This window comes from Denticeps clupeoides, chromosome 11, assembly GCF_900700375.1.
Source record: "Denticeps clupeoides chromosome 11, fDenClu1.1, whole genome shotgun sequence".
Taxonomy (NCBI): Eukaryota; Metazoa; Chordata; class Actinopteri; order Clupeiformes; family Denticipitidae; genus Denticeps; species Denticeps clupeoides.
This window is the reverse complement of record NC_041717.1, coordinates 15,035,565-15,047,589: the sequence shown is the minus strand read 5'-3', so window position 1 is coordinate 15,047,589 and position 12,025 is coordinate 15,035,565. Positions and strand designations below refer to the sequence as shown.

The 12,025-nt window shown below is 44.2% G+C and overlaps 1 protein-coding gene across 2 annotated transcripts in view; it reads left to right on the top strand.

Annotated features, from left to right (window-relative positions):
* The window catches only part of dnajb5 (DnaJ heat shock protein family (Hsp40) member B5), a 12,503-nt gene extending 3,133 nt beyond the window's left edge, over window positions 1-9,370 (top strand). For both annotated transcript variants that reach the window (XM_028995877.1, XM_028995876.1), the window contains exons 3-4: window positions 1,549-2,186; window positions 6,920-9,370. In XM_028995877.1, the coding sequence (XP_028851710.1) occupies window positions 1,549-2,186; window positions 6,920-7,153 (872 nt within the window). In that variant the 3' untranslated portion in view covers window positions 7,154-9,370. The remainder of the gene's footprint in view (window positions 1-1,548; window positions 2,187-6,919) is intronic.
* The last annotated feature ends 2,655 nt before the right edge of the window (window positions 9,371-12,025 follow it).

The following is a 12,025-nucleotide window of genomic DNA, read 5'->3' as shown; positions in this document are numbered from 1 at the left end:
GTATGGTGGTGGGAAGTAGAAGGTGTCAGTGGTGACAGGAAGGCATCGTGTTAAATTTTGAAGGCTTATATTGAACATCTTGTGTCTAACCCCAATGATTGGTAGCCCTGTCGCAGGAATGGCACTGCCAGAATGTCCACATGGTTCAGATGGCTGGTAAAACCCCTGAGATGCTTGGGACAGTGTGAAACAATTGCATGTTTGGAAGAACACATAGGTGACAAAAAGTAATGCGGGGATATTGCAGACTAGCTATAAGGTTTTTTTTTTTTTTACATAATTTGTGCCATGACTTCGACTGAACCGTCTAGACATGTTTTATCCATTCAAGATTTGAAAATAGTCAATAATTTTTTTTTTTACCCGGGTTTGGGACCAGCACCAAGAAATGTGCCCTGTGGCTGGGTTGATAATTAAATATTAAAATATGAGCCATTAAAATATATTGACTAAACTTACCTTGTAATCAATGTTATTGGCAAACTGACCAACTCAGTGACTTTATTAAAAGCTTTACTTGTCAATCAATCAGACAATCAGTAAATCAGACTGCAGAACCATCCTCTGCTAATTTCCTTTTTGGGCAGCGGTGGCCTAGCGGGTCAAGAAGCGGCCCCGTAATCAGAAGGTTGCCGGTTCGAATCTCGATCCACCGAGGTGCCACTGAGGAAAGTACCGTCCCCACACACTGCTCCCCGGGTGCCTGTCATGGCTGCCCACTGCTCACCAAGGGTGATGGTTAAAAGCAGAGGACACATTTCGTTGTGTCACCGTGTGCTGTGCTGCAGAAATCAATATAAGGGTACTTATAATGTGTGTTATATGTGTGCTTTATTGGTAACGCTGACATATTTAAGAAATAAAAGGGTGCATAACATGAGTGTAGGACGGGTGATTGACATTACATTACATGCTTTGCATATTGTCCCATCATATCATGACATGCAGGAACTAAATAAAGGGGGAGAGGAGCCTTTTTCATTCAGCTCACAACAGATTATAAAGTAACAAGGATTGATTATGGCGAAATGAGCTACATACTTGATTTAATTGAGCAAAAATTCTAGAAATATGCATTACATGTAAAAAAAAATATGTATATCCATTGATATCAGCTCAACCCAGGTAGAGTTATGGAGAGCTATTCATGCATCTATCCATTCTAGGGAAACTATATTGCCAAACTAAAAAACCTTTTCCTGGAAACAGTTTAGGGATAAATAACAGCTTTTCAGAGACATGCAACCGGTCGTAACCTAGCTGCATAAGGAAAGAGTTTGTTTGGATCACAAGAAACATACCAGAGCAATCACCACATTCTCAAGTCACTTTTAAACTGGTCCCATTTTTGTCACCATTAATGGCAAATTGTAAAGCCAGTGTTTACTTGACTGGAGCGTGAACTTCCTTGGCAAGTCCTTGGCAGTATGAGGGGCTTGGCAGATCTGGGGCGATCTGGTGGTTCTCATTTCAGCAGAGATAACAGCTGAGCATAGCATTGCCTACGACATGCCCGTTTGACCGATGCTTTACTTTCATCCCTGACAGGTCTTAAAGCAGGTGGAGGTGGATCATCTGGAGGGTCAGGGAACACCTACCACTACACCTTCCATGGAGACCCTCACGCCACTTTCGCCTCATTCTTCGGCGGATCCAATCCTTTCGATATTTTCTTTGGCTCCAGCCGCTCCAGGGGGACCACCAACGGGTTCAAAGACCACGGGGACCATGACATGGACATCGACATGGATGTAGATGATGATCCTTTCAGTTCTTTCGGTCACTTTGGCTTTAATGGCATTAATGGGTTCCACCATGGTGGGGGCCGGAGGCACCGCGGCGACCAGCTGCACCAAGGCAGGAAAAAGATGCAAGACCCGCCGGTGGTCCACGAGCTGCAGGTCTCCTTAGAGGAGATCTTCCACGGCTGCACCAAGCGCATGAAGATCACCCGCCGACGCCTCAACCCCGACAGGCGGACAATGCGCACAGAAGACAAGATCCTCAACATAGTCATCAAGAGGGGCTGGAAGGAAGGGACCAAGATTACCTTCCCGAAGGAGGGGGACGAGACGCCAGAGAACATTCCTGCAGACGTTGCATTTGTCCTGAAAGATAAGGGTCATCCCCACTTCAGACGTGACGGATCCAACATTATCTACACTGCCAAGATCAGCCTCAAGGAGGTAAGGTTCCTGAGAGATTTTTAAGAAGAGAACTCATTACTAAGTAATTAATTCATTTGAAAGGGTTGCTAGATGTTTGATCTCGTTTCTCGTCTTTTTGTTGTTTTCGTTCAGCGAGGAGCTATTTTTGGTTCTGTGCTAACAGAGCTTAGCAAGATGAGCCTGTGAGCCCACAGAAACGTCAAACTTCGGACTAATCAGAGCTGTTAAGAGTCTTAATGATGAGAGGCAGTCTTGAAGCTCTTTAAGGCGGAAAGTGGAGTATTTTGGGGTTCAGGGCTGCAATGTGAGCCTGAAAAACCAAATGCTGCCAGAAACCAGGTCATTCCTGAAATTGGAAAATTGGAAAGATCTCAGTGGATGAGTTGGCTTTGTTTGGTCAGTTGGCCTGTCTGATCCCTGGAATAGACGTGGTCCAGACACCCATCAGACACATTTATTATTGGCCTGTTTGACCTTATCTTAGCTGTGTATGCAGAATAACCTTTGACCTGTGCTCTCTACAGAATGTTTAAACTATATATAGGTGTGTTGTTCAAGTAAAAAACAGTCTGTTATAATGTCCCCATCCACTCTAAAGCAGTTAGAACAAAGTTTTAGAGATGTGGTGTCAAATTTGGAATTATGGTTGTGCTCTATACACACATTATTGTGTATAGATATCTAATATATAAATAGTCCAAACCAAAGGTCCAAAGGTTTGCATATGATTTTAACACAGAGAAAGAAAGCGACCTGGTGAAATGTCCAGAATTAGTTAACCTAAGTCTCAGAGATAGACTCAAATAAATTTTGGAGTGAATGACTTGTTGGCTGATTGGAAAGTCACCAACATTTTATGGCTATTGGAAGAAAACCATTTTAGCAAAGCAGCATGGCATTTTCTCGACCCCAGACTCTAAACAGCATCTGAGCCCTGGAGGAATAGTACTTTTCTACCCGTGACCGATGCACAAATGCTATTATGCACAAGCACTGTCATGCACATTACACAGCTCTTTGTGCTCAACTAGTTACCCAAACCATAAGGGGTGCAATGTGACCTAACGAGACGAGGAATAATGAAGACACCCCTGTGAAGGCCACTGTGGGGGGGTTCTGCACTTGCCCTGGGATTCAGTAAGGCTGTTAGCCACCTCTATGGCTCCATTCCATTAAATACTGGAGTCTATGAGCCAGCAGAGCTAATATATTCGCTCTCACAAGGCCGTGAGAAGCCAGGAATGTCTCGCTTCGGTGTCAGTGTTCAAACCCGGGGACCTTGCTGTGACAAGGCGAGGCCTGCAGGGCAAATGGAAGGGTGGAAGCGGTCATGCACAAATACATTAATCCACCAGTTGCAAACTTTATTTCATTTAGTCCAGATGGACTTCCCTATTCTGGACAATTCTCATCAACCTATGCAACCAACTCATTTTGTCACAAATACTACATTTGACGTTTAAATATGCTGTTAGTGGGAGTTGGATAGAATGATAAAGCACAAAACTGTTATTCTTAATACACTTGCAATTTGCCTGAGCTCTCTACCAACCTGCCACATTTTACTGTCTTCTGCCACTATAGTGTAAAACCCTGCGATATGATATTGAACGGAGCAGTACTCTATTATCAAGATGCAAAACAATATAAAAGTGGTTATTACTGGCATTTCTGGATCTTGGTGCCGTGTTTGTGATGAGGCCATTAAGGGTGTTTATTTGGACAGGGAAGGTTAGCAGAACATATCTGGGCCAACCGGCAGCCTTTGGTGTGACTCAGCAGATAGTTGGGTTGGCGCAGAGCCTCTCTGCAGAGTTTTCTTTGTGACAGACAGACTGAGCTTGCCTTGTTCCACCCCACATCTCTGCTACGTGGCTGCACTGCCCAAAGAGGCAATATAGGTCTCCTGAGACCTCACTGGAATTATGGGTATTTTCAGTGATCCAGGAGGATGTGTGGGCTTACTGGATCCTCCAAGCTCTGAGTGCATTTTCTCTGGTTTATACCCTTTTTACTCATGTTGAAGATGATGTCACATTATTCACATCATGTGAAGGAAATTTGTCAACTGAATGGACATCTGATTTGTCTGGGTCATCTGACATCAGTCCTAACTGGACGATCAGAACACATCAGATGCTCGATGCTTTTTAATATCTGTGCTGACCAGCATTTCAGGCCCTACTGTAATACTCTCCTGAGCAAGAAATGGAGACCAGGCGCCCACCACCACCATGACACACTCAGCCCCTCGCGTCACCTCCACGAATAGTCCCTGTGTCAGTCGCAACAGTCGGAGGTGCGCTGGGAAGCCGGCGTTCATCGTGACACACTTTAAAGCGATGCCTGGGCGGCCGACTAATGTGTGTCTCGTTAAGTGATATTTCTGCGGTCAGTCTGAGCCGTATTCCAACTTGAGCGAATTTGAGCTTCCGTCAGCAGCAGACAACCCCCTCCCCCCCATTTAGCGACGAAGCACAGACACTGATGCTCAGATGAATCATGCAGAGGGAATTAGGTCAAAAACGCAGACAGCAGACTCATGATTTCACGGAATCGGGGTTAAAAACCGTTACTTCTGGAAGAAAAGTAGAATTTACTTCATAATTCAGGATAAATTATGTTCTTATTTAAATTATGTCAGACCAACTGTCCCTCCATTGATGTCTCTGAGCATCATGTGACTACCTGGGTTCATGGGACACACCATTCCTCTACTGTTAAGGCAGATTATAATGAATATAAAGTAGGGGATAAATAACCTTCCATATTTGAAGTGTTCCAAAAAAATTTGCTGAAGGACTAGCAGCCAGCGTAAATAATCCTTTTGGGGATTGTTTTGCTCAGAGTATTTTGGTTTGATGCCGCAAAAGTCAAGAAGTTTGGAATCCAGCCGTAGTAACGGGGGGGGGATAGGGATACAGCGACAACAACACACATTAGAGGCGAGGCGCGAGTGCTGGACCTCCATTTAATCATTTAATCACGTCGTAATGTGAACGGTACTTGCAGATAAAACCGCTGCTTTTTTTTTTTGAGGAAACGGGAAGGGTTAGAGGGTCCTCGCTGTGCCGCGGAGGTTAGTGTTGTGGCCTCACACCGGGCTCTAGCTTTGCTTGTGTGCAAACTTTGCATGCTCCCCCGATGTTGGCATGGCTTCTCCAGTTCCTTCGGTGGATTAGTGGCGGATTGGTGACTAGTTCTGCCGTAGCTGTTCCCAATGTCCTGGAATGGCACCCTGACCCTGGAGTTCCTGTCACCTCACAGACTGTTGTACACCTTGCTGTTGGAGTGGCTACCAGTTCTCTCGAATTTCCTCCATTTTTTATAATTATGTTCACAGCATGTTCCTTATGGATGTTCATTTTTTGCCCAATGGTTTCCGGGGTTTATTGAATATCATCTGTGGTTCAATTAAAATGCTCATTCAGTGTGGTTTTTTTTTCTACTGTAATAATACTCTCCATCTATCATAAAGCACGTCTGCGGTGAAACCAGTTGTGGTAGAACAGAGGCAATAATGTTCTCGGCTATTTGCTTGTGTCTCATGGGCACGCCAATGGGTTTCATAAATTTTCTGCCTGCCTGTGTAAACGGCCCTCGCGATGAAGGGAGCAGGGGCTTCTCTGAACTCTCTAACTGTTGACTCTTTAATAAAAAACCTTCACCCCTGCAAGAAGTGCTTGCACGGGTGGGGTATGAGGGGCTCTCAGCAAGTTTTGTGGTTCACGACTGTGAGACTTTATCCGTGGGGAAGGGGTGAGATCACTGTCACCACGTCCCCTCATGCGGGCGGCAGCTGTAAGGCCGTGATGTCAGACTGCACTCATGCGCCGGCTTAAACGCGCCTTTAAACGTAGTCCTCGGCGAGCTGCTCGGAGGTGTAAAGCTCCGGATTTTCAGAAGCTCATTCGACAGCCCTGAGGGCTCGGTGTGTCTTCTGTATCCACCCAGATTAACGGTGCTGAACTTGTGTGAAATTTCAACTCGGCCGTTTTGTGGAAGGCAACGCTCGGCCTCGCCCAGGCCTCAGTGCCCAGGGACGCTGTTACCCAGAACTCTAACTCACACACACCACAGCTGAGTTCAGGCCTGCTGGACAAACCCTTCCAACTATTTATGGCCTCAGCTGATTACTTCATTGGCTCTGTGAAATGAGAGCTGCTGCTAAACTTAGCCATTTCTTGCACTACATATACACAATTACACACACACACACACACACACACCAAACGATGTTCCTCTCTGATGCCATCATCCATGCCATGTGTGTGATCCCATATTCACATATAGGCTCCATTAAAGGCCCGTGACATGCAGTTTCAGACGTGACACCCAGGACCCTTGATAATGTACAACGGGGCCTCAAAACCTTTTCATGTGTGACACGAGGGTGAAAATATTTTATTTGAGTTGATCAAAGTTTAGTTTTTAGCCAAGTTTGAGAATGTGAAAGGTGCTAAAATACTGTAATAATATATAAATCATTCAAATAACAGCATTCGACAGCATTTAAGGGCCACAGATAAAATGGATAATGGATATCAAGGAAAAAGTAATTACAAGAACATTACAATAATAAAGTTATATAACATGAATAAACATCAAAAGAATAAAGATGTAATTAAATATATTGAACAATCGCTTAGGTTTTCTGATAAACTAGGCTACTACCACCCATTTTCCATGTTAATTATAGTTTAATCAGTGGCTATAAAACACTGTCACGTCCTTCTCTGTCCCCTCCGCAGGCTCTGTGCGGCTGCACGGTGAACATTCCCACCATTGAGAACCGCGCCATCCCGCTCGCCTGCAACGACGTCATCAAGCCCGGCACAGCCAAGAGGATACGTGGCGAAGGGCTGCCCTTCCCCAAAAACCCCGCCCAGCGCGGGGACCTGATCGTGGAGTTCCAGGTGCGCTTTCCCGACCGGATACCCCCTCAGTCCAGGGAAATCATTAAACAGCATCTGCCCCAGTCTTAGGAGACACTGTCTTTTTAACGCCTGCCCTGAATCATCACCGGGACATTTTTTACAGACTCTACGTTGTTTTTCTTCCATTTCCGCCTACTTCTTTTAAATAAAAAACAGAGATGTGTCCCATGCTCTTTTTCCAAGTCGATTTGCATAGTGGACGTCAGAATTGGGATTGGACTGCGTGTAGAGGAGTGTGTGTCTGAGCTTTTGGTTTCCTCTGAAGACTGTCCAGAAAGCCGTGTCCAGTAGTTCCCACTTCATCCATCCACAGAGCCCGACTCAATCAGGCCTAGAGTCCAAGCGGTGCTTCGTGAGAAAGGCTGCCTTAAACCTGGTCCGTCTCACTCACTGTACACGCATCGCTCTCACACGTTTTCACACGTGCCTTAGCTCGGCTCAGACCAGCGGTCCTTTTTTCTTTCGATCATAAGTAAATTTTAAAAAATGACGGACACAGAGAACCATTACAGACCATTCGATTAAGACTTATCACCATAAAATCACTGTCAGATACTGAAATCCTCTGTGAAATGACAATAGTCAAAACCCCTGACCTCAGTTTCTCTTCAAGGCCCTCCCACACCGACCAGTCAGACTACACCCAGCGTGACATTGCTGATTTCTGGCTCCCATTCCTTTAAAAAAGGAACAAAAAAAAGATGTTACCATGAAATATACTTTAAGTGAAGGTTCTGCATGCACTTGAGTGCACTGACAAGTACTTAAGGTGACTGCTTGTTACCCTCATGCAGCCTACAGCCACCATCTGCTGCAGTAGCATTTCTAACGTCATCCTCACACAAATTTGACTCATGGTTGTGGGCAGTGGTGGTGGGTTTTATTTTTACTAAATGAAATATCCTCCGGAGAACCCACCACATTATAGCCAACCTTCAGTAAACATGCATTCATGATGACGGGCTGTACATCCATCTTTATGAGTCCATGTGAACGCTTGTACAACATTTTGACGGGAATTCTCTCAACGTACCCACTTAGAATTCCCCCCGGGTAATGGTGCTCATGAAGCTTCAGGGAAACAGTCATTAAACCAGTAGGGGACCTTTTGTCAACCATCGAGTATGAGTATTGTATTGTCCTGAATATAAACAATCTTTGAAACATTCATTCTTGGCCCCATCTACTGGTATTTTTCTCTCTTAATTACCCTGAATGTAAGATTACACCCTTTTTATGCATTAGGTCGGGAATGAGGTACGTGTACGTGGACAAATAGATGTTCCTGAAATAGTCTGGTTTTATCTGAAACTGGATCTTGATGGAACATTCCAAATCATACCAGAACTGTCCTGCTTCCATGTTTAATTGGCTGTATGAACAGTGGAGTTTACCTGGTCGGTCTTGAAGGGCCTGCAGACACACAACGATGTGCCTAGGATTATGGGCTCCACACCACATCAACGCTGAACACCCTGTCATAAAGCAATATGAGAAGGCTTTCTAAGGACGTCCAGGCACCCGAAAGCACATTCGCCACACAGTGCCGCAATGGCCCTCCATCAGACAGCGCTTGTGTTCGGCACTGACGTTCCAAAAACGTCGTGGCATTGCTGCATGAGTGCAGGGCATGTCCAGCATTACCAAAAGCACTTAATAGCCACCTTAGGACCTGACTTACCGAGACTAGGTGCTAAAATCTCAGCCGGAAGTCGCTTCTCCAGCACAGCTCCGAACCCGGGCACAGTGGAGAGGTGGAGTAAAGCAGGTCCGGTCTCTGGTGCACACCGCTGGTGCTCTCTGCTTTCTAAGAGGTTCTTGAAGGTATTTCTCTGCTTCAGCCTGCAGATTGGCGCAACGTTGTTTCTAGGAGCTTTTATAGCGTTCTTAAACAAACAAAACTATGTGGTGTTTATAAGATATGACAATCCTATATTATTTACAACGGCATCAAAAAATTTGCTTCTTTCCACGCATTTGCTGAAACTTTTACACACAAAAGGTTTTGAAGTGTTTGACATTTTAGCCCTTTTATATGTATATGCGATGAATGCATGTTGTGCAGTCGAGCCAGGGGGTTGTGGGTACAGACCCCACCACCCCATCACCCCACGCCTGAGCAAAGTGATGTAGGTGCAGCCTGGATGTGGCTCAGAGCAAAGGCACCTTTAAAAAAATGTAAATGTCTTTTAGATGTACTCTGCATAAAACGTGTGTTCCGCCTATAGCAGATAATCTGAGATAATAAAAAAAAAAAAAAAAAAACGCACAACAGCATGTTTCGTGAAGCCTTTTTTCGTTTGTTTTTTTTTTTGGAGTCTGGACAGTGTGGATAAACCTGGTCCCCGCCGCTGCTGCCGTGGTTGTGTGGTTGGAACATGGAAGAGCTTCTGATGAACATGTGATGTACAGCGGTCAGGGGACTGAACTGGTTAGACTGGAGATGTTTATAAGTGCGACGGCCATTAGGATATTTTTCTTTTTTTTTTTGTACTTGGTTCATGGATGTACTTTCCAGTGATTTGAAAAAGCAAAATACATTTTACAATCATTAAATAAACCAAAATGTTGATTTGTGTGTCTATGTTTCTGGTATACCAAATATAAAAAAAAAAATAATGGGGCTCAGTCAAGGCCTGTACATGCATGTTAGTTCTTAACACAAGGGGTTGGCAGAAGACATATGACGGACAGGTGTGAACGTGAGTGTGAGATACAGATAAACCTTAGCAGTTAACCAATGTAACCGTACTAGACTGTTCCTGTTCCAGATATCCCTGAAAGTTATGTGTGTGTTTGTGTGTGTACACAAATCTTTACAAATAGGTTCAGAAATCACTTTCACTCTCTGGTTTGGGAACTGCACCGTATCGGGCCTCAAGACCCTACAGCGGATTGGCGTCTCACTTCCCTCCATAACGGACATCTTCAACACGCGTTGCATCAGGAAAGCCACCAGCTTTGTGAAGGACTCTACACACCCCTCACATTTACATTTACGGCATTTATCAGACGCCCTTATCCAGCCTTAGTCCCCCTGGAGCAACTTGGGGTTAAGTGTCTTGCTCAGTAGTAAGTGGGATTTGAACCTGGGTCTTCTGGTTCATAGGCAAGTGTGTTACCCACTAGGCTACTACCACATTGCACATCTCTTCACCCTCCTACCATCTGGAAAAAGGTACCGAAGCATTCGAGCCCTCACTGCCAGACTTCAACAGCTTCATCCCACAGGCCATCAGACGCCTGAACACTCAGGGACTCGCCCCTCTGGACTGACACACTCACACTACCTCTGTTATATTGTAATATTATCTATAGGTAATATTATCTACTAACGCCCTGTTCTATTTTGCACAGCAATATTTGCACTATTTTCACTTTGCACATTTATTATTCATGCCTTATGTATGTCTGTCTCATTGTTCATGTTTTAGTTAAATGTTATTCTTGTGCTGCCTGCGTCCCCTGTTTGTACTTTATGTAGCCCAGTTTGTCTGTGTCGCACACGTGCACTTTATGTCAGTATTTGTTTAAATGTTTTATGTCGCACCAGGTTCCGGAGAAACGTTGTACATGCCCTGATTACAGTTGGAAAGCTGTGGTCATCACTGCCATCTTGTGACAATAAAACACATCAACGTCTGACTTGCGCGAATCCCAGCCAAGAAGCGCGTGCAAAGACATAAGACAGAAATCAGCTCTGTTCACTACTGGCACAAATGCTCTACAGCTCCAGCTTCTGGAATGTTCTCCCTGGGGTTTATAAAAAGTTGGTGAGCGTGTGGGATGACGATGCGCCTGCATTGCCTCATAAGGACAGGAACAGGGTAACCTGTGACGACTGCTCACGGTCACTTTGTATTGATCTGCATAAAATGGATAGGGGAAGTAGCCTAGAGGTTAAAACACTCATCCATGAACCAGAACCACAAAAAATGCCATTAACGTAAATGTAAGTAACGGTACAAACTGTACAGTATAACCGTAACAAGAAGTATAAAAAGTATAAAACATCATTATAAGGAGAACAATTAAAGGCCAGATAAAAACAGCAATACTTGCAACACATTAAGAACGCTATATGGAATGTATACAGAAATGTAGAGCCTAGAATTTAAAGGGAAAAATGTCCATTTTATATGATCAGGCAGGCCGGCCATTCAAGAAAACACTCAATCATCTTTTCCGCTTGAGATGTGTCTGGAGCACATGCAAATTTTCCCAATTCCTGTTCAGCTTTGGATAAACCGAGACTTTGACCTCACAACTAAAGTGGCTCCTTCACTTAAGAATCGGCTAAGAAGCATATTTATACTTTTATATTTTTTATATAATTTACACTGATTTTTACATATGTAATGGGCAATTAAAAATATTTCTATTTATGAGCACGCAGAGAGACAGGTCCAGCTATATTTCAGGACTCCATCAGTACAATAGCTGCTCAGCTCTGATCAGGTTGTGCTCATGGGTCATGGCAGTGAGCAAAACAGACTTTAAATGTTAATGTTTCTCGATGTTGTTCTTGCCACGGGGCCTGGACACATGGAAACGGACACCAGGACCAGGAGTGCTACTCTATGACAGGCCCTACAGGACATTATACATAATTGGTCTCACATGCATCATAATTCTTTTTACAGTGGTATGATATGTGTAAGAGAATATAATATTACCTGAAGCACAGTATGACTGCACATAAAAGAGGGTGGTATTTATGACAGAGTATATTATTGCGCATGCGAGACCAAGTATGTATAATGTCCTAAAGGGTCTCTCATACTACTCTAATATATGCCATTTCAATTAGTGGTTCTTTTTTTCATCTTGTTCTAAAACACTGACAGTTCCGTCAGGCAAGTTGTAAATGCTGTCAATCTGAGTCCCTGAAGGTGACGCATGGCATGTTGGTGGCTTTAG